General features: G+C 43.4%; 1 protein-coding gene across 3 annotated transcripts; it reads right to left on the minus strand.

Annotated features, from left to right (window-relative positions):
• Positions 1–1,593: 1,593 nt before the first annotated feature.
• Positions 1,594–26,242, minus strand: LOC124132279 (galactokinase-like). 3 transcript variants are annotated; one of them, XM_046496128.2, is made up of 9 exons: positions 26,061–26,242; positions 23,586–23,626; positions 22,671–22,845; positions 18,825–19,014; positions 10,581–10,842; positions 8,825–9,015; positions 7,726–7,876; positions 4,418–4,580; positions 1,594–3,731 (listed from the first exon to the last, which is right to left on the minus strand). In XM_046496128.2, the coding sequence occupies exons 3-9, from the start codon at positions 22,830–22,832 to the stop codon at positions 3,660–3,662; spliced, it is 1,191 nt and encodes a 396-aa protein (XP_046352084.1). In that variant the 5' UTR covers positions 22,833–22,845; positions 23,586–23,626; positions 26,061–26,242; the 3' UTR covers positions 1,594–3,659. The 3 variants fall into 3 exon arrangements, with proteins under 3 accessions (XP_046352084.1, XP_046352085.1, XP_046352083.1); XM_046496129.2 differs by lacking the exon at positions 23,586–23,626 and having other exon boundaries at positions 26,061–26,077; XM_046496127.2 differs by lacking the exon at positions 26,061–26,242 and having other exon boundaries at positions 23,514–23,632.
• Between the last annotated feature and the right edge of the window lie 217 nt (positions 26,243–26,459).

A 26,459-nucleotide genomic window follows, 5' to 3' on the forward strand; every position in this document is an offset into this window, starting at 1 on the left:
TATATTTGCAACAAAATAATTTCTCAAAAATATTTGATAAAGATACTCAAACGAATTATTTCGAAATAACAGTACAAACATACAGTACACTAAAAGGACGCTTTCGTATAACTATCGGCAGAATACAGGAATTGCTAATGGAATGTTAAGGTAATAAATATTCGGGTTTTATACAACCGAAATGGGTGATGTACATATATTCTGGCTTATTAAATATGCAAGAGACTCTTATAGTATCACTATTTCTTCACTGAAATACCAGCTATACCAAAGTTGATATTTTATATCCAGCATATATTTTCTATTCAGCTACATGTCTTTACTTCTATACAGCGTACATATCGAGACTTGGCCAGGCCAACCAGTGATTGACACTGTGAGCAACGATCCATGCCGTTGAGGTTCGATGTCACGCTATCATCCTATTCACCGAACCTGACCATCCCACCCATAACGACAAGCAAAGGTTTCTTGGGAGTCCCCACAAGGTTTGAATATTATTATGGTCTTACTATACTGTTTGTGTGTATTTAGAAATACTTCTATACATCTCGGAATGAAACGTGTCGCGCAGAATGTCGTTGCGTAATGCGGCTTTCCGTGCGATTTGAAGTTAATTACTGAAACGATATGTAAAATATATAAAGGAATGAGTTACGTATGTAATTATCTAGTTATCTAGTACGATTATTTTTGCGCCCCGCTTACCAAACTGCTGAATCCCGAATACCCTGTAAATATACCCCCGAATCCCACGTACCAAAAGATGGTTGACAGCCAGTCTCCCTCTCATTTTTGAGGTAAACTTTCTGACAAATTACATGCTTTTGTGTGTGTGTGTTGATCGTTTAACACCGCACTCAGCAATATTCCAGCTATATGATGGCGGTCTGGAAAATAATTGAGTCTGGACCAGACAATCCAGTTTTTTGATTGACATCATGAGCATCGATCCACGCAATTGGCATCGATGACATGCATCAACCAAGTCAGCGAGTCTGACCACCCGAACACGCTCTCACCTATTGCTTCCAAAACGTAGGGAATGTGTACCTGTTGGAATCTTTTGTTTGTTGGTACCGTCTCCTCGCACGACCAGCAGATTTTGCTGGGGGCCAGTTTGAATTATTTAGACATATATTGTAACACATTGCCAACATCAATTCATAACATTCCAAGTATAGCTTCAAAGCTATTGTTTACTGTTCATTAGGCCCCAGTGCCCAAAGTGGTAGCGAGGTGACAATTATTAGCGAAAGGACATGCGATGTGTAAGGGGTTGAATCATATTTTGGGAAAATATATTAAGAACATGTACTCAGAAAGCACGTCCCTGAGAAGTGACATAATGTCCCAGGGATTGTATGCAAGGACGACCTGAAGGATGTATAACTTGGTCGTAGACGGCGACACTGGCACGCTGGACTTCTCCTAGACGCGACCGGGCTTTTGCAACAAGTACCTGCCTGTCTGCTTGTGGACAGGTGCAGGGAAATGGCGATCTTCACGTATGGATGTACACCAGCGTCCTATGATGCCATGCGGCAGTAAACTGCATTAATTACTCATATATCAACGAAACAACAACCTTGCAACTATTACACGTAGTTTATTAACACCATAACCTGCTCAGTAACAAGTCAGTAAAATATGCATTTAATGCATCACCATTGGAATAAATCTTTCTCTATATATATACGTATAGCTGTGTGTCACAACTGCCCAACTCGTCACCACCCATTGTGCATGTTAGTGCGGACAAAATAGCTGCCTTCTGTTTCCATGTTGAGATATCGTCCTCTATCGCCTGGTAAAAAATGTCAGCGTTGAAGAGATACTGTCGTTTATACAATCAGTCGTTGTTACGGAACCCCTTCTAGAAAGTCTACAGGAATAATACCCGTGTGCACCTAGACCAAATCACGGAGACTGGCACAGACATGTCATTTGTACTAAGACAATATAAATGGTAGCTGTGGTGATCGATTTATGGTCATGATAAGTATGACAAATTAATAATACTGACAGAACTGCAAGTGAGTGTTTACTCAGGACAACACGGCGATATTTACAAGGAACTTGGTGTGCACTCATTGCTGAAGTAAAGCCCGTGCTTCCCACATAAATCTAAACTACATTTATAGGCAATGCTCGGAATATGCGCTTGCCTGTAAGCCAGCATCTTCCCGAGGCAAGAGAGTAAACTGACTTTAAAAGTCCAGTTTCCACGTGGAAACTGGACTTTTAAAGTCAGTTAACTCCCTTGCCTCGGGAAGATGGTAAGCCAGGCAGATGGATCTCGTGTACGGCCTAATTCCAATATAAATCTGCGTGTCGATTTATTTATTACATTAAGCTGCAGTTTAAAATAAAATATTCATTTTTCGTGAGTGAGTGAGTGAGTACGGTTTTACGCTGCCTTTAGCAATATTCCAGCAATATCAAGGCGGGGGGACACCAGAAATGGGCTTCACACATTGTACCCATGTCGGGAATCGAACCCGGGTCTTCGGCGTGGTGAGCGAACGCTATAACCACTAGGCTACCCCACGTTTTTCATGAAAGAATGTACAAACAAGTCCTGAACGCTCCTTGCTGTGTAGTTGTAGGTACCGCATTAGCATGTATACTCTAATGTCAGGACAAATCTGCACGTGGCTATATGTGGAAGGCATCGTGCCTCCGAAATAAACAATCAACTGAAGGTATGTTGCTGAAACAACGAACTTTAGGGAAATAACTTTTCAGAAAAAATGGGTGATTATTGATGGATAACGTTCGTGGCTGTTTGACGGTAACAGCACGTTTTGTAACATGCAGATGCGCGATGCATTGAGTAATCACTGCCATTTTGTACAATCTTTAATGTATCAAGTAACATAAATTTTCAGGTTCATTTCCATTGTTTATTTTAAATTCAAAGCATATTATGTTTCATTCAACTTTGACTCAAATACTGAGGGGATGAAGAGTTTTGTCAGGACCCGCAGCTTCTGAAATTTAGCATTTTTTTCTTCATTTCAAACACTGTTACTAGGACGAATGTGCTTCGTTCACACATTAGCCGACCTTGGAACTTGAAACCAATCAATTCAAACATAAGGCGTTGACCTTTTGTCTATGACATGCTACACCGGGAACGCTATAGATGGCCGCAACTCTCCGTGGCATGTCAAGCCTTTGTTTCTAGTCTGCAGGAGACTTGAACACGAATAATAAACTTGCTGCTGAAGCCACTTCCATCAGCAAAATCAATCCTGCATATAAAGTTAAATACTCAAAAGTGCACGCATCAGTTTTTATATACCACCGACAGAGAAATTGCAATTTGTATTTGCAAGCCTTTTACTTGCATGTGTAGCTGAGAATAAATTCGGATATATCAAAAGAAAAATCAAATTTGATATCGTATAAAACCACGACAGTATCTCTTGAAACGACTGACTTCAGGATATACACCTTCCCCTCTCCTCTATCACACAAACACCAAAACAAGCATGAGTACATTATTTCTGAGACAAACCATTTACTCCATTTGAGTATTTGTCAGCTGACAGTTCCCCTGCAATCATGTCACTATATATTAACTCTAGGCTATGCTCCGTGTGGCGGGCTGGGCCCTGGTTTTCTAGTGTTTACAGTTGCCATCTGACCACTCGTCATAGATGGAGTGGTCGCGCGCCGTCAGACGCCGGGCATACGTAGAACGTCGGTGTACCTTTGTAGCGGTTCTGAAACAACAAAACTCGTATAATATATTTCTCTTAATACTGGGAAATGTTTTGTATGTTTGTCTGTTGTTTAACGCCACACTCAGCAATATTTCATTTGACAGCGGTCTGTGTCGACCAGACAATCAAGTGATTGACATTATGTATCAACTAAGTCAGCGAGCATGACTACCCGATCCCGTTAATCGCCTCTTTTGACAAGCATGGGTTGCTGAAGACAAGTACTAACCCGGATCTTCACGGGACCACGGGGTAATGAGTAAAGTTTTAGGCCGCTGTACACACTATTGTGAAAACGGGAGAGAATCCTCTCCGTAACTTGACACAAAGATCTCTATAGCTGCTTCCTTGCTTGGACACAAAAGTGCAGAATATGAGTCAGAGGGTTCTTAATAATTGTAAAGCACTACTTGATTTATTTCTCTACAACTGAACATCTTGTCATCTATGGAACCTTGGGGGTGACATAATTCGTCCCCAGTAGCTTATGTAAGATCCGATTAAAACTGGGGTCGATAATCGGACGCTGCGACTTAGCTGACTATGTCATAGCATCAATGCTATGGATGATGCTGTCACTGCCTGAACTGGGCTGGACTGTAGGAGCCGCCGTGATGGGAATCACTGGCTGTGGTGTTAAACATTGACGGATTAACGAACTGGTGCGACCCAATCTGTGTATTTACCTCAATATTTTGTATACACCTGGTGACAGCGTCTCTTTTCAACAGTGTCACGGTGCACCCTCCGAATCCACCGCCTGTCATGCGAGAACCGAACACGCCCTCTACCTCCATGGCTGCTTCTACCAGCTGGTCCACCTCGGAACATGACACCTCGTAGTCGTCCCTGTGTGGAGAATTCAAATCAGATTTCATTGATCATGAGTGTACAAGTATGCGTTACGTAAATTATAAAAGCTAGTTTTCTGAGCAAAAGAGAAGTCGGACAAAGAGACTTTTCTTTTATTGGTGTGTACGTGTTTGTGTGTGTTCAGAGGGGGTTGGGTGTGTCTTTGGACTTTCATATTTTATGTTCACTTTTACGCGTAATGTAATTGGTTTAATCAGAACTGTCATTTCCTCAAAAAACAAATGACCTGGCCTTTCCTGAACCAAGGCACATGATTACGTCTTTTCAAAGATATTTCATACCGGCGAGTTTTGCCACGTGAAGGGGTATTGTTTCCGTATCGGTGCACTAAGTATTTCCCTTACAACAGCCCTGCAAACGCTATTTCACCGTGGTGATGTTCCCCCCCCCCCAACTCACAACAGTATCTCGTATCGCACATGTCGGGAAATGTCACTTCCCCAAATCACGTGACACATCCAGGTTTTATTTCCGAGAAGTCTTCCTCCATCGTAGAGTGTCGCTTTGTGACAAAGTTATTACCATTTTGAGCCGGCGAATAAAGGCGTGTTACATTGCTGAATACAGCCTGGGACACAGGAACTCGATGATAGCGTGTATAGTATGATATATTCGTACAGAAAACAACCTCTTTACATATATGTATGGAGGGGTGTGATTTTTATATGAATATATACTGAACCGCAAAAGAAACGTCACCCCAAGAAACATTTCATGAAAAGTTAACATTTAAATATCTGGGTTATTTTTGTCAAAGATACTAAAATTTAACATTACTTTGTCCGGAAAACTGAAATTTGATGATAAAAAAACAAAGCATATGACAATGAAACCGTTCGCCCAAACGCATCACAGTAACGGCCATGGTAACCCGATGCACGTGAGTTCCGTGCAAATTAAAATGCACATGCGTTCCCCCATTTCTTGTCCTATAAAAATCCACCCAGATCGGATAACATTTATTCGTTACTGTGCTACCACGTGCCAAGATTGACAAGAAATCAGCGACACCAAGCCCTTGGACGATTGCAAGCTGGACAAACCGCCCGGCAAGCAGCCAATCCATTTCAAGTCCACGTAAGGACCATATACAGGCTCCAGCAACGGTACCAGACCACCAACACTACAGATGACCGACCACGTAGTGGAAGACCAAAAGTCACCACCCGACGTCAGGATCGTCAGATTGTGCGAGAGCATCATCAAGATCGCTTTGTCACTGCTGCGGAAACTGCTCGACAGACCATGGGGACACACCAGAGACACTTAGTGCGGACACCGTGCGTCGACGGTTGACGAGCAGACACTGTCACAGGCCACACCGAGGACCCATTCTGACACCACGTCATCGCCGGGACCGTCTTCAGTGGGCAACAGAGCACCAGCATTGGCGTAACAAGCAGTGGAGAAGAGCCCTCTTCTCAGACGAGAGCCGTTACTGTATCTCAACAGCAGATGGGCAGAGAGAGTCTGGCGACACCGTGGGGAACGTTATTCGGATGCTGGTGTTGTTGAGAGAGACTCGTGGGGTGGTCCGAGCATCATGGTGTGGGGTGAAATTGGTCTTGCACAGAGAGTCGGCCCTGTGGTCTTCCAGAACATCGGTCCAGGGAGAGGCAATGGTGTCACAGCAGCTCAGGACATTGATCAATGCTTGAAACCACACGCCATACCTCATTTGGCACGTTGTCGCAACCACGAGTTTCAGCATGATAACGCCCATGCCCACACTGCGAGAGCAACAAGAGACTTCCTCCAGCAGAATGGCATCAGAACCATGCAGTGGCCTGTCCTTAGTCCCGATTTAAATCCCATTGAGCACCTGTGAGACCTATTGAGCCCAGGAGTCCATTCACACGGTGCAACAAATTGTATACAACTAGTTGTACCGTGTGAATGTCCCTTAAGCAGAGGTTCCACTGTAACCAACCGTGACCAACCCAGACAATGTATCACTTGACCTGAGTTAATAAACCTGTAGTAGTCGGTCACCGTGTGATGTCTGACGGACTATCGTCCGTACTTATACCTATCCTAGCTACTACAAATCTTATTTTCTGATTAAAAAATGGCGAAAAAGTTGTTTCGGTAAACTAGTCACGCTATCTCGACAAAATTATATATTTAAATTTGACTGAGACATGATAAATTTGTTTGTTTGTTTTACGCCACACTCAGCAATATTCCAGCTATATAACGGCGGTCTGGACCAGACAATTAACGGATTGACATCATGAGCATCGATCCACGCAATTGGGACCGATGACATGCATCAACCAAGCCAGTGAGCCTGACCACCGATCCCGTTTGTCGCCTCTTACGCCAAGCATAGCCGCCTTTTATTGCAAACATTGGTTGCTGAAGACCTATTCTATCCCGGATCTTCACGGCCATTAATGATAAAGGTATGTACGGGTGAAGTTTGGTATAAGAAAGAACACCTGACTGTTTGCTTGTATGACACCGTCGCAATGTACGTGGGACGTGTGATTTCATCAGTTGCTGTGTGCCACCGTCGCAATGTACGTGGGACGATGGGCGTAGCCAGAATTACAGATAAGATGTTAACATCTTAATTTGTTTTGCCAACTCTCTCTGACCAGTACCACAAGAGATACTGGCCCAAGACTAGGACGGAGAAGCGCGTTATCACTTTGACCCACGGCAGTCTGGAGGTTTAAAATATATGTATCGAAATACTATATTTGTTCATTTTTCCAATGTTACTATATTTACCATGTGCTAGTCATGTGATTGTTAATACATGAGCGAAGCCGGTCCATTATTTTAACGTGTATCAAGAACAGACTGCAAGAACGTGGCGCCTGTCTGTCTTACCGTCCCTGAACCATATTATTTCCCCCTTCGCCCAGCCCTTTCTGTAATGCAAAATTCCCCCCAAAAAGCAAGTCTAGATTTTCAACAGGTTCTCAATCTCCGATCTCAATGGGGCTCCTTTTCAATTGAATAGAGTCATTTGTTTCCATCAAAATTATATATTTTGCATAGACTATGCTTTAATCAGGACTCGAACGCCTACACGACCGGCAACAGTTTGACCACGAGGCTACGGCCCACCCTACTGGTCATTGGTCAATATGGACATCATTACAAGGCGTACCTTAATGAGTTATGGCTCGCTACCATAAGCTGACCAAACTTCTTGTAATCTCCATTCTCCAACACATCAGCGGCCTCTTCTGTTCTCTGAATCTCTGTGATCACGTGACGTATTCTCCGGAACGTCTCGCCGTCCAGTTTATCCTGGAAATCTGCAGACAGACATATTGAACAATTTAACAGTGCATCTTGTAGCAGGTGCTAGGCCTGTTATGATCGACGTCATACTGTATAAAATTTCTTATTCTTGGAGACACATTGTGCAAATAATTCCAAACGCGCATGCCCATATGTGTCTCCATGTATGCTCGACACCCGCTGGCTTGGTTGATGCATGTCATCATATACCAATTGTGTGGATCGATGCTCATGATATCAATCACTGGATTGTCTGGTCCCTGTAAATAATCGAGTCTGGACCAGACAATCCAGTGATTGATATCATGAGCATCGATCCACGCAATTGGGATCGATGACATGCATCAACCAAGTCAGCGAGCCTGGCCACCCGATCTCGTTAGTCGCCTTTTACGACAAGCATAGTCGCGTTTTACGGCAAGCATGGTTTTTGCTTGGGTAGAATGTGTGATTATTGGTATGTATAATATTTACATTTCACCTGTAAAGGCCGTGTAATTTCGCTGCTGTTCAGCATTGACCAATTATAGCATTTAATGAAGAGTCTGGTCAGAATGGAGTTGACTTGTAGAGAAGGAAGTGTGCGCACACTTGGATCTTTCCGCTGTCGCCTGCTGAAGAACACTACAGAAGATCGTGTTTCACCTAATAAAATCGATTTGTTTTGTACTGATGCCGAAATGTATCGGTTATTGTCGATCTGCTAAAGGAGTATTCCAATTACTAGGGATGTCATACAAGAGTATGTGAGACGAGAAGGACTGGTGATCAAACGTACATACAGTCCCTCCCATCCCTTCACCAGCTGCCCGCTCCCACCTTCGAGTGCAGGGCAAACGCTGGCTTCAGTCAGCGAGAAAGAGAACAGCATTTTCAGGACGCTTGATGACGTAGTTTCGCTTCTCGGGTTTGTAGTGTGCCTGAGTTACTGACATTCGTTCTGTCACGTGACTACCACCTACCTGCCAACTGGTCTGATGTTAAGTCGGCGGCTTCTCTGAGACTTTTCTTGCCCATCGTCATGGACGCTGTTTGACACTGTCGTCGGCGCGTGGGGTACTCTGACCCATTCAGTTCGTGCTTGACGTTAGAGTTTGTTACCATGACGACCACGTCGGGGTCTGTCACGGGCACTAGTCGGCTTTCAAGTGACCTGAAAAACAAATGGGTTTACCATGGAAACGGATTGAAGGCTTAACTTGATCACCCAACTCATTTTGGATTGGCGAAGTACTGATTAAAGTATGGGTATACAATTACTAAGAAGGTGACATTGCCTTGTCTAACCCTGCAGCCATATCACCGCTGCCCGGGTCCTCGGCGTGACGGGACAACACATTAACCACAAGCTAGGCTAACTCACCGCCTACCAACACTTGAGTGCGGTGTGAGTGAGTAGGTTAACTGTCACGCCAATTTGAACTTTACTTCAGTTATATTACGTCGTGTGGTGAAGTTCGTAGACATTACCATCTTGGTGAAGCCCACGTGCACGGGTGGTGCTGAAATACCAAGGGCCACACCAGGACAAACCCCTGATCAGTAGATCCTGGTGCGGCTACGGAACACAACCCAGCACGATGTTATCCGCCTTGAACGACTAGGGCAGTCTAACCCCTTCAATGTGACGTCATAACCCAAATATGTTGATAGTCACTCCCGACTGATTTGACGTTAGATGTCTCAGTGTACCGCCACAGTATCAATTGTATGTAAGGTTTCATCTTCCCGAGGCAAGGAAATTAACTTGGTTGGTTGGTTGGTTTGTTGTTTAACGCCGCACTCAGCAATATTCCAGCTATATGACGGCGGTCTGTAAATAATCGAGTCTGGACCAGACAATCCAGTGATTGATATCATGAGCATCGATCCACGCAATTGGGATCGATGACATGCATCAACCAAGTCAGCGAGCCTGACCACCCGATCCCGTCAGTCGCCTTTTACGACAAGCATAGTCACCTTTTACGGCAAGCATGGGTTGCTGAAGACCTATTCTACCCCGGAATCTTCACGGGTCGGGAATTAACTGACTGCTAAAGTCCAGTTTCCACCCTTGCCGAACTAGGCTGGACTTATGGAGTTATATTTTTGCTGGACTAACGAGTCCATGCATTGTCAAATCAAACTCGCGTTACGAAATCGACATCCGGTTCGTAAACTGCCGTGCAGATTTCGGTCGGTTGCAGGATTGATTGCAATTGATACTTTCCAAATCTCTTCATGTTTTTAATCAAGGTGCTCACTTGATTTGATGCAATTCGCTAAGTAAGACACGTTTTATCACAACATAGATTTTGATTATCTTGACTGGGCGCCGTCATTTTGTTTAAAGCTAAGGCTAGCGATATAAGAGGGCAAATCTGATTGGTCAGCAGCAGGTACATAACTCGTAATTGCCACTTGAGGCGCTTCGATCGAGCCCAGAAATTCCCGCCTTGTTCGGCAAGGTTGGAAACTGGACTTTTACAGTCAGTTAACTCCCCTGCCTAGAGAAGATGTCTCTGCACCTGCCATGCTTGTTGTAAGAGGCGACTGACGGGATCGGGTGGTCACGCGCGCTGTCTTGGTTGATGCATGTCATCGTATCCCAATTGCGTAGATAGGTGTTCATGAGATCAATAACTGGATTGTCTGGTCCAGATTCGATTATTTACAGACCGGTGTCATATAGCTGGAATATTGCTGAGTGCGGCGTTAAACAACAAACAAACAAACCTGCAGTCGATCAGAAGTGCATGTGACGCCTTGCCCATTGTTGATATGTACTGGTCCATGATGCCACATGGCACGGCGGCGAAGTCATGCTCGGCCTTCTGACACGCCAACACCTTCTGCATGGTCTTGACGTTCTGCCCATCGTCTGGACAGAGTTGCTGCAGGAAAGTGAACGTGGCCACCTCTAACGCCGCAGAACTAGACACACCGCCCCCTACCGGCACTGTAGACACTATCACGGCGTCGAAAGCCGGTACCGTACCTGAAACACAGCAACACGCTTTCGTTGAACGCACACTTGTTTCTCCATTACTATGTGACTCGAGCGCTGAATGTGGGGCTGGGTGGGTGTCAGCCTTGTTCTATACTAATCTCTCACTGCAAATAGCCGATAACACAATCACCCCCATTCCATTCTGATCCCTTGTCAGCTGTAGCAGCTGCAACCTGTACTCTCCCCATTATCTGACATTACTATGAGGTGAGGTGAGGTGAGGTGAGGTGAGGTGAGCTGTAGCAGCTGCAACCTGTACTCTCCCCATTATCTGACATTACTATGAGGTGAAATGGGTTTAACGTCGCGACCAAGATTATTGCACTTACATAGCGACGTGCATGTACGTGTGACATTACTATGAAGGTCTTGACGGTTTATCAATACTCGAGCGTTCCCTTAGGGAGTTATACGAACCACACAGAGAAACTGTGCAGATAGGACATCAATATATATCGGAACTACATGTGTGCACAGATACAGATGTAAACACAGTAATTAGTGAATTGAATTGAACACATATGCGTGTGCAACGTTTCATGACGTCAAAGATTTCGGCAGGTCCACGTGCAACACGTTTGTGCATGTGCATCTCGATACACTGCGTGGAGCACATGGGTGTCTAAGACTGCTGTCGATTAAGGAAGCCTAATTGTTTGACGCTTGATCGTTTAAAAAAATAAACGGCTAATGAACCGCACATCATGCCACTGCACAACGTCATGAGGCTATTGGCATGGTCCGTGGGAGAATGTCTCAACGTCAGGTGGCAGCACATTTCCATTGCAACCGAGACACCATTTCAGCACTGTTGAGATGTTATCAGAACAATAATGAAGTTGAGGATCGCCCACGTGCAGGACGTCCACGCGTCATAACGCAAAGGCAGGACAGATGGATACAAATTCACCGGATCTCTCCCGTATAGAGCATGTGTGGGATGAAATGGAACGACGTCTACGCTGTGTACCAAATCCGTCAGATAACGTTCGTGATTTGGCAGCAGAGTTGCAGAGAATACGGCGAGCCATTCCACAAGCCTTCCATGCCCACTTGATTGACTCCATGCGTCGGCGATGCACTGCTGTTATCACTGATGACGGTAGGCATACCCGTCATTGAGGTTGTGACATTGTTGCTTGACCCCTGCCCCGCATTTGGACGTCAATGTCATAGACATTAAATATGCTGTTCTGCCGTCTTCTTATTATCTCAGTTTGTATACACCAATTAAAGTTTACATGAAAACTTTTTATTGTTGTTATATTGTCAAATTTAGAAAGAATTTCAACACTACAGTTTCTTTTTGTGGCTAGTATAGTTTATTTAACATTTAAGATAACTTTATATCAGAGACAACATGTTAGTCAGGGTACTGTACGTATATGATGCCATTCTCCCCACATTAAGATACCTATGATGCTATACACATAACTGTACATTCCATATGACGGCGGTCTGTAAATAATCGAGTCTCGACCAGACATTCCAGTGATTGACATCATGTATCAACCAAGTCCCGTTTGTCTTCTCTTTCGAAAAGCGTGGGTTGATAAATACCAGTACTAACCCGCATCTTCACGGGTCGACGGGTCAATGAGTAAAGTTTTATGCCGCTTTACACACTATTGTGAAAACGGGACTTCGAATCCTCCCCGCAACTTGACACAAAGATCTCTTTAACTGCTTCCCTGCTTGAACACGAAAGTGCAGAATATGAGTCAGAGGGTTCTTAATAATTGTTGAGCACTATTTGATTTATTTCTCTACAACTGAACATCTTGTCATCTATGGAACCTTGGGGGTGACATAATTCGTCCCCAGTAGATTATGTAAGATCCGATCAAATTTTTGGGTCGATAATCGGACGCTGCCACTCGGCTGACGGTTTCATAGCATCAATGCTATGGATGATGCTGTCACTGCCTGAACTGGGCTGGACTGTAGGAGCCGCCGTGATGGGAATCACTGGGTATATAACGCTACGATATGTACGATAATGTTAACGATACGAAATGTATGTGAATATCATGACACGTATGTATTGACGTATGCCCATATAGGTGTAGACTAAGCTATTCTTTGACCTTGCAAACCGGCTTCACAGAGACGACATCTTCGAATTATTTAGGCTAGAATGTATGAAATTAATCAAATTCGAACTGAAGTCATGGAGGCGAGGCGCATCGTGGTTTGTGGTCACAAATATTGGGACCTCATTATTGTATAAACTTATCTATCAATCTGAAAAACCCTGCATCAATGCACACGATAGTGTACTCAGGCATAAAGATAGGCCTCGCGTGTTTCGCCAAGCAGTCTGACTTGAACACAGTCAGTTTGATAGCTATTGGTGTCTAAGCGAACAATCGTAGTAGTAAACAAGTATAGGATAGTACTCGACCTAATATACCAGGTCACAACACGACCAGGTGTGTCACACTACACGACCAAGTATGTTGCACAGTGTCACTACATGACCAGGTATGTCACACAGTGTCACACTACACGACCAGGTAAATCACACAGTGTCACAACACGACCAGCTGTGTCACACTACACGACCAGGTATGTCACACAGTGTCACACTACACGACCAGGTGTGTCATGCAGTGTCACTACATGACCAGGTATGTCACACAGTGTCAGTACACGACCAGGTAAGTCACACAGTGTCACAACACGACCAGCTGTGTCACACTTCATGACCAGGTATGTCACACAGTGTCACACTATACGACCAGGTGTGTCATGCAGTGTCACTACATGACCAGGTATGTCACACAGTGTCACTACACGACCAGGCATGTCATGCAGTGTCACTACATGACCAGGTATGTCACATAGTGCCACACTACACGACCAGGCATGTCACACAGTGTCACACTACACGACCAGGTATATCTCACAGTGTTACAACACGACCAGCTGTGTCACACTACACGACCAGGTAACTTGCACAGTGTCACTACATGACCAGGAATGTCACACAGTGTCACACTACACGACCAGGTGTGTCAAACTACAGGACCAGGTGTGTCACACGGTGTCACTACATGACCAGGTATGTCACATAGTGTCACACTACACGACCAGGTTAATAACACAGTGTCACAACACGACCAGGTGTGTCACACTACACCAGCAGGTGTGTCACACAGTGTCACAACTGAACAAGGTGTGTCACACTACACGACGAGGTGTGTCACACAGTGTCACTACTTGACCAGGTATGTCACAAAGTGTCACACTTCACGACCAGGTAAGTCACACAGTGTCACAACACGACCAGCTGTGTCACACTACACGACCAGGTATGTCACACAGTGTCACACTACACGACCAGGTGTGTCATGCAGTGTCACTACATGACCAGGTATGTCACACAGTGTCACTACACGACAAGGCATGTCATGCAGTGTCACTGCTTGACCAGGTTTGTCACATAGTGCCACACTACACGACCAGGTATGTCACACAGTGTCAAAACACGACCAGCTATGTCACACTACCCGACCAGGTGTGTCATGCAGTGTCACTACATGACCAGGTATGTCACACATTGTCACTACACGACCAGGCATGTCATGCAGTGTCACACTACACGACCAGGTATGTCACACTACACGACCAGGTGTGTCACACGGTGTCACTACATGACCAGGTATGTCACACTACACGACCAGGTAAGTCGGACAGTGTCACAACACGACCAGGTGTGTCATGCAGTGTCACTACATGATCAGGTATGTCACACAGTGTCACTACACGATCAGGCATGTCATGCAGTGTCACTACATGACCAGGTATGTCATATAGTGCCACACTAAACGACCAGGTATGTCACACAGTGTCACACTACACGACCAGGTAAGTCATACAGTGTTACAACCCGACCAGCTGTATCACACTACACGACCAGGTATGTCACACAGTGTCACTACATGACAAGGTATGTCACACAGTGTCACTACACGACCAGGCATGTCACACAGTGTCACTACACGACCATGTGTGTCACACAGTGTCACTACTTGACCTGGTATGTCACAAAGTGTCACACTACACGACCAGGTAAGTCATACAGTGATACAACACGACCAGCTGTATCACACTACATGACCAGACATGTCACACAGTGTCACTACATGACCAGGTATGTCACACAGTGTCACTACACGACCAGGTATGTCACACAGTGTCACTACTTGACCAGGTATGTCACACAGTGTCACACTACACGACCAGGTAAGTCATACAGTGTTACAACACGACCAGCTGTATCAAACTACACGACCAGGCATGTCACACAGTGTCACTACATGACCAGGTATGTCACAAAGTGTCACTACACGACCAGGCATGTCATGCAGTGTCACTGCATGACCAGGTATGTCACATATTGCCACACTACACGACCAAGTATGTCACACAGTGTCACACTTCACTAGCAGGTATGTCACACAGTGTCACACTAAACGACCAGGTGTGTCACACAGTGTCACACTACACCAGCAGGTATGTCACACAATGTCACTACACGACCAGGTATGTCACACAGTGTCACTACACGACCAGGTATGCCATACAGTGTCACACTACACGACCAGGTGTTTCACACAGTGTCACACTACACCAGCAGGTGTGTCACACAGTGCCACTAAACGACCAGGTATGTCAAACAGTGTCACACTACACGACCAGGTATGTCACACAGTGTCACTACACGACCAGGCATGTCATGCAGTGTCACTGCATGACCAGGTATGTCACATAGTGCCACACTACACGACCAGGTATGTCAAGCAGTGTCACACTACACGACCAGGTAAGTCACACAGTGTTACAACACGACCAGCTGTGTCACACTACACGACCAGGTATGTCACAAAGTGTCACTACACGACCAGGCATGTCATGCAGTGTCACTACACGACCAGGTATGTCACACAGTGTCACACTACACTAGCAGGTATGTCACACAGTGTCACTACCCGACCAGGTATGTCATACAGTATCACACTAAACGACCAGGTATGTCACACAGTGTCACACTACACCAGCAGGTATGCCACACAGTGTCACTAGACGGTCAGGTATGTCACACAGTGTCACACTACACGACCAGGTGTGTCACACAGTGTCACACTACACCAGTAGGTATGTCACACAGTGTCACTACACGACCAGGTATGCCATACAGTGTCACACTACACGACCCAGTGTGTCACAGAGTGTCACACTACACCAGCAGGTGTGTCACACAGTGCCACTAAACGACCAGGTATGTCATTCAGTGTCACACTACACGACCAGGCGTGTCACACAGTGTCACACTACACCGGCAGGTATGTCACACAGTGTCACTACACGACCAGGTATATCACACAATGTCACTACACGACTAGGTATGTCATACAGTGTCTCAATACACGACTAGGTGTGTCACACAGTGTCACAGTACACGATCAGGTATGTTATACAGTGTCACACTACACGACCAGGTATGTCAAACAGTGTCACACTACACGACCAGGTATGCCATACAGTGTCACACTACACGACCAGGCATGTCATGCAGTGTCACTGCATGACCAGGTATGTCACATAGTGCCACACTACACGACCAGGTATGTCACACAGTGTCACACTACACTAGCAGGTATGTCACACAGTGTCACTACCCGACCAGGTATGTCATACAGTATCACACTAAACGACCAGGTATGTCACACAGTGTCACACTACACCAGCAGGTATGCCACACAGTGTCACTAGACGGTCAGGTATGTCACACAGTGTCACACTACACGACCAGGTGTGTCACACAGTGTCACACTACACCAGTAGGTATATCACACAGTGTCACTACACGACCAGGTATGCCATACAGTGTCACACTACACGACCCAGTGTGTCACAGAGTGTCACACTACACCAGCAGGTGTGTCACACAGTGCCACTAAACGACCAGGTATGTCATTCAGTGTCACACTACACGACCAGGCGTGTCACACAGTGTCACACTACACCGGCAGGTATGTCACACAGTGTCACTACACGACCAGGTATATCACACAATGTCACTACACGACTAGGTATGTCATACAGTGTCTCAATACACGACTAGGTGTGTCACACAGTGTCACAGTACACGATCAGGTATGTTATACAGTGTCACACTACACGACCAGGTATGTCAAACAGTGTCACACTACACGACCAGGTATGCCATACAGTGTCACACTACACGACCAGGTGTGTCACACAGTGCCACAACACGACCAGGTATGTCACACAGTGTCACTCCACGACCAGTTGTGTCACACAGAGTGCCACTACACCACCAGGTATGTCACACAGTGTCACACTACACGACCAGGTATGTCATACAGTGTCACACTACACGACCAGGTGTGTCACACAGTGCCACAACATGACCAGGTATGTCACACAGTGTCACTACACGACCAGGTGTGTCACACAGTGCCACTACACCACCAGGTATGTCACACAGTGTCACTTCACGACCAGGTGTCACACAGTGCCACAACATGACCAGGTATGTCACACAGTGTCACTACACGACCAGGTGTGTCACACAGTGCCACTACACCACCAGGTATGTCACACAGTGTCACACTACACCACCAGGTATGTCACACAGTGTCACACAATGTCAGTACGACTTGAGGCTTGTATGTACAGCTCTCCCGGAGATCATTACCCAAACACAGAGCAGCAGTCATGACCGGCTGTGTTGACTCACGTTCTGCACGTCGAGTATGCTAATAGTCATATTACCGGCCCGAGAGGGATATTCCAAGCCAGGCACCTAGTATGTTCCACCGCCGTGTCAACACGAAATCCTAAATGAGAGTATACATTTCATATTCTCGCCCCGTCTATAGGTGTGATATCAATTAAAGACTAATATTTTTTTCCAGTGCCTCATGATGTTACCTATCTCACGCTAGTTATGCTTAGGTATTCTGGCATTAACGTTGTCACTCAATTTTACATAACTCTCCTGACAGACACAGTCCCATAACTGCCGTCTCACACAGACAGGGCGGGCTGACGGCCATATTTTCCACACAACTTTCAATGTAATATATATATTTTTATAGTTTATTTCTGCATAACACTTGATAAAAAAATCCACTGATATCACCCAGGCGAATGTAACTGTATTCTCCCCTAATGATATATTTATTTTTTCTCGGAGCCTGCACCACGACATAAACATTTCATCTAAACGTGATAATTAGCGTTTTTCATGTCTTATATTATTGATATAACAATGGATGATTCAGTCTTCACAGCCGTGTGTCCAGTGCGATGCTGGATCAAGGAGACTGTCAATAAGAATGTCTAGCTTTGGTTAAATCTGGTATCAACATCACTGCAACCACAGTTAAAGTTAAGGTATAATATTTCCATGACCAAAGAAATGTATTTTTATATTTTGGCTTTGTTCTTTCAACCAGGCAAACTACATCACCTATCTGTGAGTCTACCCATTTCAAGGGAAGTCATGGCTGCAACGTGCCAGTAGTTGAATCATGGCCGACTTGTGATTGTAGAGGTCAGAACATGTGACTGCTCCAGGTGGGTATTAATCACTCTTTACGTCAGGTTTCAAATTCAATTCAGCGATAAACTATATACAGGTCAATACACAGTCAATGTGTAAAATGACTGAAATTTTCACTTGGGCAATTTACAAAACGTAAAAATACTTCAGCCATTTAAGTATTATTTTTCCCATTTATTATATCATGATAACGAATTCCAAACACTTTCATACTCTATTTCATCATCCAGTGACTGGAAATAATAGGGATTAAAAGAAACCGAAGCTCTATCTATCTATCTATCTATCTATCTATCTATCTATCTTGTGCGTTTCCTCATTAATATGTATGTTTACACAATACTTAAGAATATAGTGTAAGTCCATAACAAACCTGGGAAGTTGGCAATGACTCCTTTGAAATAGTTCGCCCATTTGGGAGTTCCGGGGGAGAGGGGGGTTGTCTCAGAATGGGGAAGGAATTCTATGAAATGCGGAGCATCAACTCCGTCAGCCTTCGTCAATACCCGGCATTTACCGGCATCACTCTTGCTTCCGACCACCACTGTTACCATTGGCAACGCCTGCAACAAGGAATGATAGTTCGTGAAAAAAGAAACATATAAATATGCACGCACGCCCGCACGCACGCACATGCACACAGTTCGGGTGGTCAGACTCTGTGATCCGAATGAATCCGATTCCTCGGACCCCGACGATATGGGGCGTTGCCCAGGATATTACTGGTTTGTCGGTCCAGACTCTACCACATACAGGCCGCTGCTGTCTTATATGTGCTATCAAGTTAGGACAATATCCTCACTACTGAAACACAACAAAATATCGTGTGTATTTTTCTTAGTTAAACTTGGTGACCATAAACCTAACACAGACACACAAAACTGCTCAACATGCCCGTCAGTAGACGATGAAACGCATCTAATTCATTTTATAAAACATATAGCAAAGAAAGAAAGATACTATATGATGAATTAGTTAATAAAGTACTTAGGTGAAGATTGTCTGTTCAACTTTATGATCGCTAATAATGATATCATCTCAACCCCATGTGTTTTCATATAATTTACAATTTCAACCAATACATCATCATAAATAAACATATCCATCATTTAATTTCAAGACTTCTTTTATTTTCGCGCTATACTTGTCATTCATGTATCCCGTGTTTGTGTAGATGTACACTGTAGCTGTAGTGTACACTGCATCTGGTCTTTCATGGAATATATTGCAACAAATACCTGTGGAATGTGATACATGTACTCTCACACATACACAGAGGTTGACACTGATGCACCCATTCCTCCCTTGTGAATGTATAATGTACAATGCGTGGTCACCGTGGCATTTTATACCGGCACAGATGCCACGAATAACCGTGATAATGGAAGTGGATACAGGTGAGGTGAAATGGTGTTTAACGTCGCGTCCAAGATTATTGCACTTATATAATGCATGCATGTACGTGTGTGTGTTTGTGTGGCTGCTTGTACTAGTCCGGACTGATGCCGATTTATAGTGCTAGCTCACTGAGATACCATGCCGCAGTTTAACATGAATACCCCACTCAGACACAGTACACTGACTCCGAACCGACCAGTCCTTGTTTTAGCCCCTTTATGCCGAGCGCCAGACAGGGTAACAACAAGTACCATCTTTTAACGTCTTTTGGTATGACGCGGCCGGGGATCGAACCCCGGACCTTCCGCTCTCCGTGCGGACGCTCTACCTCTAGACCACGGAGGCGGTCCGGAAGTGGATACAGAACAATAGTATGCGGGGGAAAGTTTGAGACTGTAGATAATGTTACACCTATACATGTAGAGGATGTCTGGATGATGCTAGACACGTATTTTTTTGTTATTGGGGCTCTATACACTGTTGATAATGTTACGCCAGTATAAGAAGCGGCTGTCTGGAGTGAGAAAGTGAGTATGATTTTACGCCGCTTTTAGCAATATTCCAGCAGTATCACGGCGGGGGACACCAGAAATGGGCTTCACACATTGTGCCCATGTCGGGAATCGAACCCGGGTCTTCGGCGTGACGAGCGAACGCTTTAACCACTAGGCTACCCGACCGCTCCGGCTGTCTGGATGATATGAGACACGTCAATCCGTGACATACTCTACTACCATGCATGACGTGTTCCAGTCGATAGGCATGCATACACACTTATGATTATAACTGTAGAATAGTCCACGTCATTGAAATAAATACCGGCAACATACACATAACCGTCTTTTTGGTTGACAGTCGTTCAGTTTTGAGAGGTTGCATAGAGTCGGGAGTTGACATTCCAGCAGTTTATTGTTATTTTCTGAGAATTAACATAAAACAGTACTATTCTTAAACCTTTTGTTAATTTTGTTCGTTGGTCTAGAAAATTCTGGACTGGCAACATATTATTTGGTCTGATAACTTTGTTGCCAGTCCGGTTGTCTGACTGAAAACGTGGGGAATGTTATAGGCTGTTACCCTACTCAGTGTATTCGCTATGAGGGTGCCAACACACCCAGCCCGTTGAATCCCGAATACCCCTATATATAATTGTTCACTCTTGAATCCCGAATACCCCTATATATAATTGTTCACTCTTGAATCTCGAATATACTACTGAACACAATCCTCAAAAGCATTTCGAAAATGGTGCACTTTGAAGTTAAATTGCTGAAACAATACCGAAATATAGTATATTATATAAAAAGGAAACCGTCTCCTTCACCATTATGTTTTTCTTATGTTGAATCTGAGTGCCAAATACGATCTTATCTGCGCCCCGCATACTCCACCGCTGAGTAACGGGAATACCCTCTCAATAGACCAACGAATCCCGCGAAACAAAAGGGGGGTTTGCAGCCTCGATGATATCACCAATGCCTGCGTCACTATAGTGTCTCCCAGACCCAGGAAAAAAAATGAAAGATGAGATCAACTCAAGTCCAGAATGATTTGGCAAATCTCGATTGCCTCAGCTCCAAAATTAAGTTGGCTCCATTTGGATTTATTTATTTTTATTTTGTGTGTGTGTGTGTGTGTGTGTATATATATATATATATATATATATATATATATATATATATATATATATATATTAAGTCTATATATAATTCTTGCATAAACCCCTTGTTACAATTAATGGGCAAAAGGGATCCATCCTCGATGCTCTAGTGTATAATAGTTTTCTCCTCATTTATCATAAAAAGGTTAAGGGAATCATAACGTGTTAAAGTTTTCTTCTAGGGGAATCTTGCCCTCAAGTTCAATAGTTAAGGTAAAACCCAGGTACGACGCTGACGGTTACCCCCCAAACATGTGACGCTGTCGGAGGGTGGGGTGTTCAAAGACTACGCAAGTCCAGTAAATCATGCGTGCACACTGCCGCGTCTTGTTTTTGTTGGTGTGTCACGAACGAGAGGCGATCAGCCAATCAGCTTTTAAGGTGTGTAAATATGAGCCAATCACTGACGAGTTGAATCGTCTGCATTGCATCATCAGGACTATGCGCGAGAGATCGCCTTCTCGAGTTGAATCAGTTCATGTTGACTGACGTTTCATGAATTACATCGGACGCATGACAGGGTTGGGTATACTGCACCTAGTAGCGGTATTAATATATAAGCCGCTTGTGAATGTCAGCGAACAATAATGTTCCGGAAGATACCCTGCATGTGACCGACCTCGCTCGGGTTGTGTATCACAATGTCATTCATCTTTTTATTCTCATGTCCAGCACGCACCCCAGCTTATGTAGCATTAGCGGTTAGCTCGAGGCTCGCAATGATAAAGTACAACTGGCAACCGTATCTCAAATATTTCTCCTGATCTACATTCTGGCTATATTACTTACAAAGCGTGCTTTTCGTTTAATTAGACTTCGCTTTGTTCATGATTATAATATTTACCACGGATCAGAATATTTAGGTCCGTGTATTTACCCTCCTACAATCAGAATGTATCTATGTATATAGGCCAACACAACGCTTGAGCAGCCAAGCAGAGACAACATAAATCGTGGCGGTCGGGCTCAAACAAATATTATTATAAACCAGGATTCTTGACGAAAACCAAGCTGAACTCGCTCAGCGGACAAAAATAACTATCGTGTTTTAACATGAATGTCGAATATAAAAATAAACACCACTGTTTTCAAAGCTGTTATTGACATTTCCCATATGTACGACTTCTACATGAACATTGTATGAGATGCATGTTCACTTACCATTGGGAACACAAACCCTTCGTTATAATCCGTATGTTCGCCGATCAGATTCACTCGACCAGGCGCGCATGCTGCTAAATTCGGATCACTGCCAAATTTATCTCTGAAAACTGCAGCCGCTTGCTTCAGAGTACTTTCCACGGTTGGGATTTCACATGCCATGTCCGTTTAATGTCTGTGGAGGTAAGAACAAGATGACAGTTGAATTGGTTACGTGTCCCTTCGTTCAGCGACTCGCTCGATACAGTTGTTTGAGCAGTTGCCGGCTTCCGGCTATGTGCGCAACATGGGTTACAGGTCACACGTGGTTCAAGGTCACCAGTCGTGCTTGACGTCAATTGTAAAGAACACATATTTTACAGAAAGCTTGCTTGCTTAACATCATTGACATTTATTCGTTTACGTAAAGTATAAGAATTATAAATGCTACAAAATCACATGATGATTTCGCTAATATCGATCACCACAATGAGCATCAGTAGACATAAGCGCATGGGGTTTACAAGACAGCATAACTTATTGATTTATTTCAATCATTGGTATCTGTTGTTTGGTTCCCTCGGTTTGTTAGCACGAGTATAACTATGCTAGCAAAGGAACTACACATTCTATACTAAATGATATATGTATCTATCTATTTGTGTCTGTGTCGGCGATGTATTAAAGTTAATTGGGAATTGACGGATACTTGTATAACCTGTTTTCAAATTCAAAATCAATTAATAGAGCTACACAAATTTCAGCAATAAATTTCCTGTTTCTGTGCTAATCTGATTCTGAGTGACTTAAGGGTGGATTTTCCACATGCGTAGACAAAGATAGCAATTGATATTAATATCCCACCATGGTACATGATATAATGTAACCACAGCAGCTGTGGATGGATGTTTAGTGAACATCGGCTCTAGTTTCACCCTGGATCCTGTGCGAGGAGATCGATGTACGTTCGCGTGTGTCTGCAAAAGACGCGTGTAACAGATATTAATCTATGTCAGACATGGGAATTATTTATGTAAAAATAAACTGCAATGCTGAAAAGAATATTTCTCAATAAACAATTAAAAACAGCTCTAATTATTTCACTATAACGAGCCGAACGTTTCCATATAAACAATCATCGTCTTATTAAATAACAAACGACACCGCTATCTACCACACTTATTCTTCGTCATCAAGTATGGGTGGATATTCTCATAATAAACTTGAACAGAATTGCAGGTTATTGATTATTTAAAGGGGTCGGTCGGGTAGCCTAGTGGTTAAAGTGTTCGCTCGTCACGCCGAAGACCCGGGTTCGATTCCCGCCATGGGTACAATGTGCGAAGCCCATTTATGGTGTCCCCCGCCGTGTTATTGCTAGAATATTGCTAAAGGCGGCGTAAAACCATAGTCATGCAGTCACTAATCAATTAAAGCATCGGTATTACATAAATGATCACAGGTAAAATCTAAATATTACACAAACTATTTTCTTCAAATTCGGCGTTCCAGACAAAATAATACCGTTACGGAGGTTCGCTGACGTCAGAACATAACACCTGCTCAGTTAATCTTGTATTTAAATACGCGTATCACAGCTCGACATCAGCGAACGAGAGTCTTTGACCTGAAACAGGTCAGTTCAGCTCTTTACCTCGTCTCGTAACCCTGCATCCCGGTTTCCAAATTTGACACTTTTGTGATGATCTGGTCAAGGGATATCAGTGTATCAACATTTTAATTACGTTGCGAGGACGCTTCAAAAATCATCGTGGGCAACAATGAGTGAGTTAGTAAGTTGGGTTTAACGCCGCTTTTAACAGTATTCCAGTTATATCACGGCGTGTAAGCTTAATGTGGGAGGAAAGCCCGAGGTGATGCAGATATGATGGTTTGACACTTTCGTATTCAAATCGTCACAATATCTAGAATTAGCCTTGGGGAATTAGCTCGGGATCGGGCACCACCTTCAAAGAAACCAAACAAAGTGTCTATGGCCAGCTCCTTTATTGGGAATTTCTCGACAGTCAGTCACATTTAAAATAAGAAATATTTTTACATATAAAGTACAAAGTCATATAGAACATTTACAGTTTCCATAAACGAAGCAGTTATCACAGCAGTGCGTGATATTAAACAACGATTATATATAAGAGTGTAAATTTCATGATATACAAATGTATTATGGGCTAAGTTATAAAACAACCAATTACAAATAACAATATTAAAGTCAGTCTACAAAGATACCTGTGAACAAAGCTTACATAATCTTATGTGATACTTATTTTCAGCCACTCCTAATTAGGATTACGCCTTGCTAAATGGGACTGCCATAAGGTATATCTTATATACGTATAAACCTAGTTAAACCCAATATCGGTATCGAATGTACGCAGATTTAAATATAAATAACAACATGCGTTGGCTGTAACTTCTGAGCATATATCATTCATTGTTTTATGCTGGTATATGTAATACTTGAAGGCCATATCTATCATTTATCTAAACTACCGCAGCAAACAAACTATATCTGATAGCATTCACATACACCGAGTTAACGGGCCCATTAACAAATGTCCATTCACATTACTGAATGGTATAATATATGGATATATGTACATTTTAGGCATTGCTCGTAATGTAGACATGTTTGCTGAAGCTGTGTTACAAATGCATTATGCTCAGACCTATGTAAGTACAAGAGAGTTACCTATCTTATTTGTACATCGCTAACAGATTAACTAAATGATTACATGGATATTATTACTGATTTGAGCTCTGGCTTAGTTGTGCTATTAGCATAAATATGTGTGATGTAAATACATCACATATTAGCTATAGAAATTAACGTTTTCTGCCAGGCTAGTTCCATCAAATAACTCTAATAAAACATTATTTAAAACAGTCTGGATTCTGTTTATGAACAAGTAATACATGCAATGTATGGTTCATCATAGAATCCTTACATTAAAAGATAATGTACATACCTCGTGTGATATAAAAAGTCTGATCAAAGTGAAATAGTTCGTCTGCATTTACAGGACGTTTTCACATATACAAAATAACTGAATCACACTAAAATATCAACACGCAGATAAAATACACAGCTTGCTACCACGACACCCGAGTGTTAACATCTTATTTCCGACTCGGAACATGTTTGATATTCAATATATGCTATACCGTGGAGTTAATACTTAAACGATAGTTTTGTCTAAACCTAACGCACATACATTTGACAGATAAGTCCGTTAAATAGATATAACCCACTTAATATATTTGCTCTTAAACATGGTCAATAACATAAGATTAAATATCTTTACAGCTGATAATATTGCTCCACATACGATACAAATTATAAAACAATTTAACTTATAAATTTAGAGAAATAGTTAAGTGAACATGACTTACCTTCAAAGAAACCAAACAAAATGTCTATGGCCAGCTCCTTTATTGGGGATTTCTCGACAGTGAGGTACCCCCGGGGCTAGCCAGTATATATACTCTAGACACCTTGAATGGTCACGAATTTACTGCATGTTCAATTATCAGCTTGATAAGAAAATTTGAGTTCGTGCGCCGAGAATAGGGATTAAGGCATCCTAAGAAGTTTGACCAAGTGATGTCCACATAAGTTGAATAATAATTGATGAAGTAGTCCGAAAATATTGATATGAGTTGGACGTATCAGCAAACGTATGGCAAGCGGTCATTGCGATGGAGGCTGAGACACGTACAGGTAGATAATACTGACCATGCTCCAAGGATGTTATGTAATTTTCTAGATAGCTGCGACCTTTACATGTGAGA

Source organism: Haliotis rufescens, unplaced genomic scaffold (genome assembly GCF_023055435.1).
Source record: "Haliotis rufescens isolate VD_foot unplaced genomic scaffold, xgHalRufe1.0.p SCAF_13, whole genome shotgun sequence".
Lineage (NCBI taxonomy): Eukaryota > Metazoa > Mollusca > Gastropoda > Lepetellida > Haliotidae > Haliotis > Haliotis rufescens.

What these genes read in the sequence shown, in the direction of transcription:
- LOC124132279 (XM_046496128.2), bottom strand. Translation starts at nt 22,832, where the DNA reads ATGGCATGTGAAATCCCAACCGTGGAAAGTACTCTGAAGCAAGCGGCT. An exon ending in AAGGGTTTGTGTTCCCAATG is followed by an intron (nt 19,015 to 22,670) that starts GTAAGTGAACAT and finishes TCCTTGTTGCAG; the next exon opens with GCGTTGCCAATGGTAACAGT. An exon ending in AACATCAGACCAGTTGGCAG is followed by an intron (nt 7,877 to 8,824) that starts GTAGGTGGTAGT and finishes GTCTGTCTGCAG; the next exon opens with ATTTCCAGGATAAACTGGAC.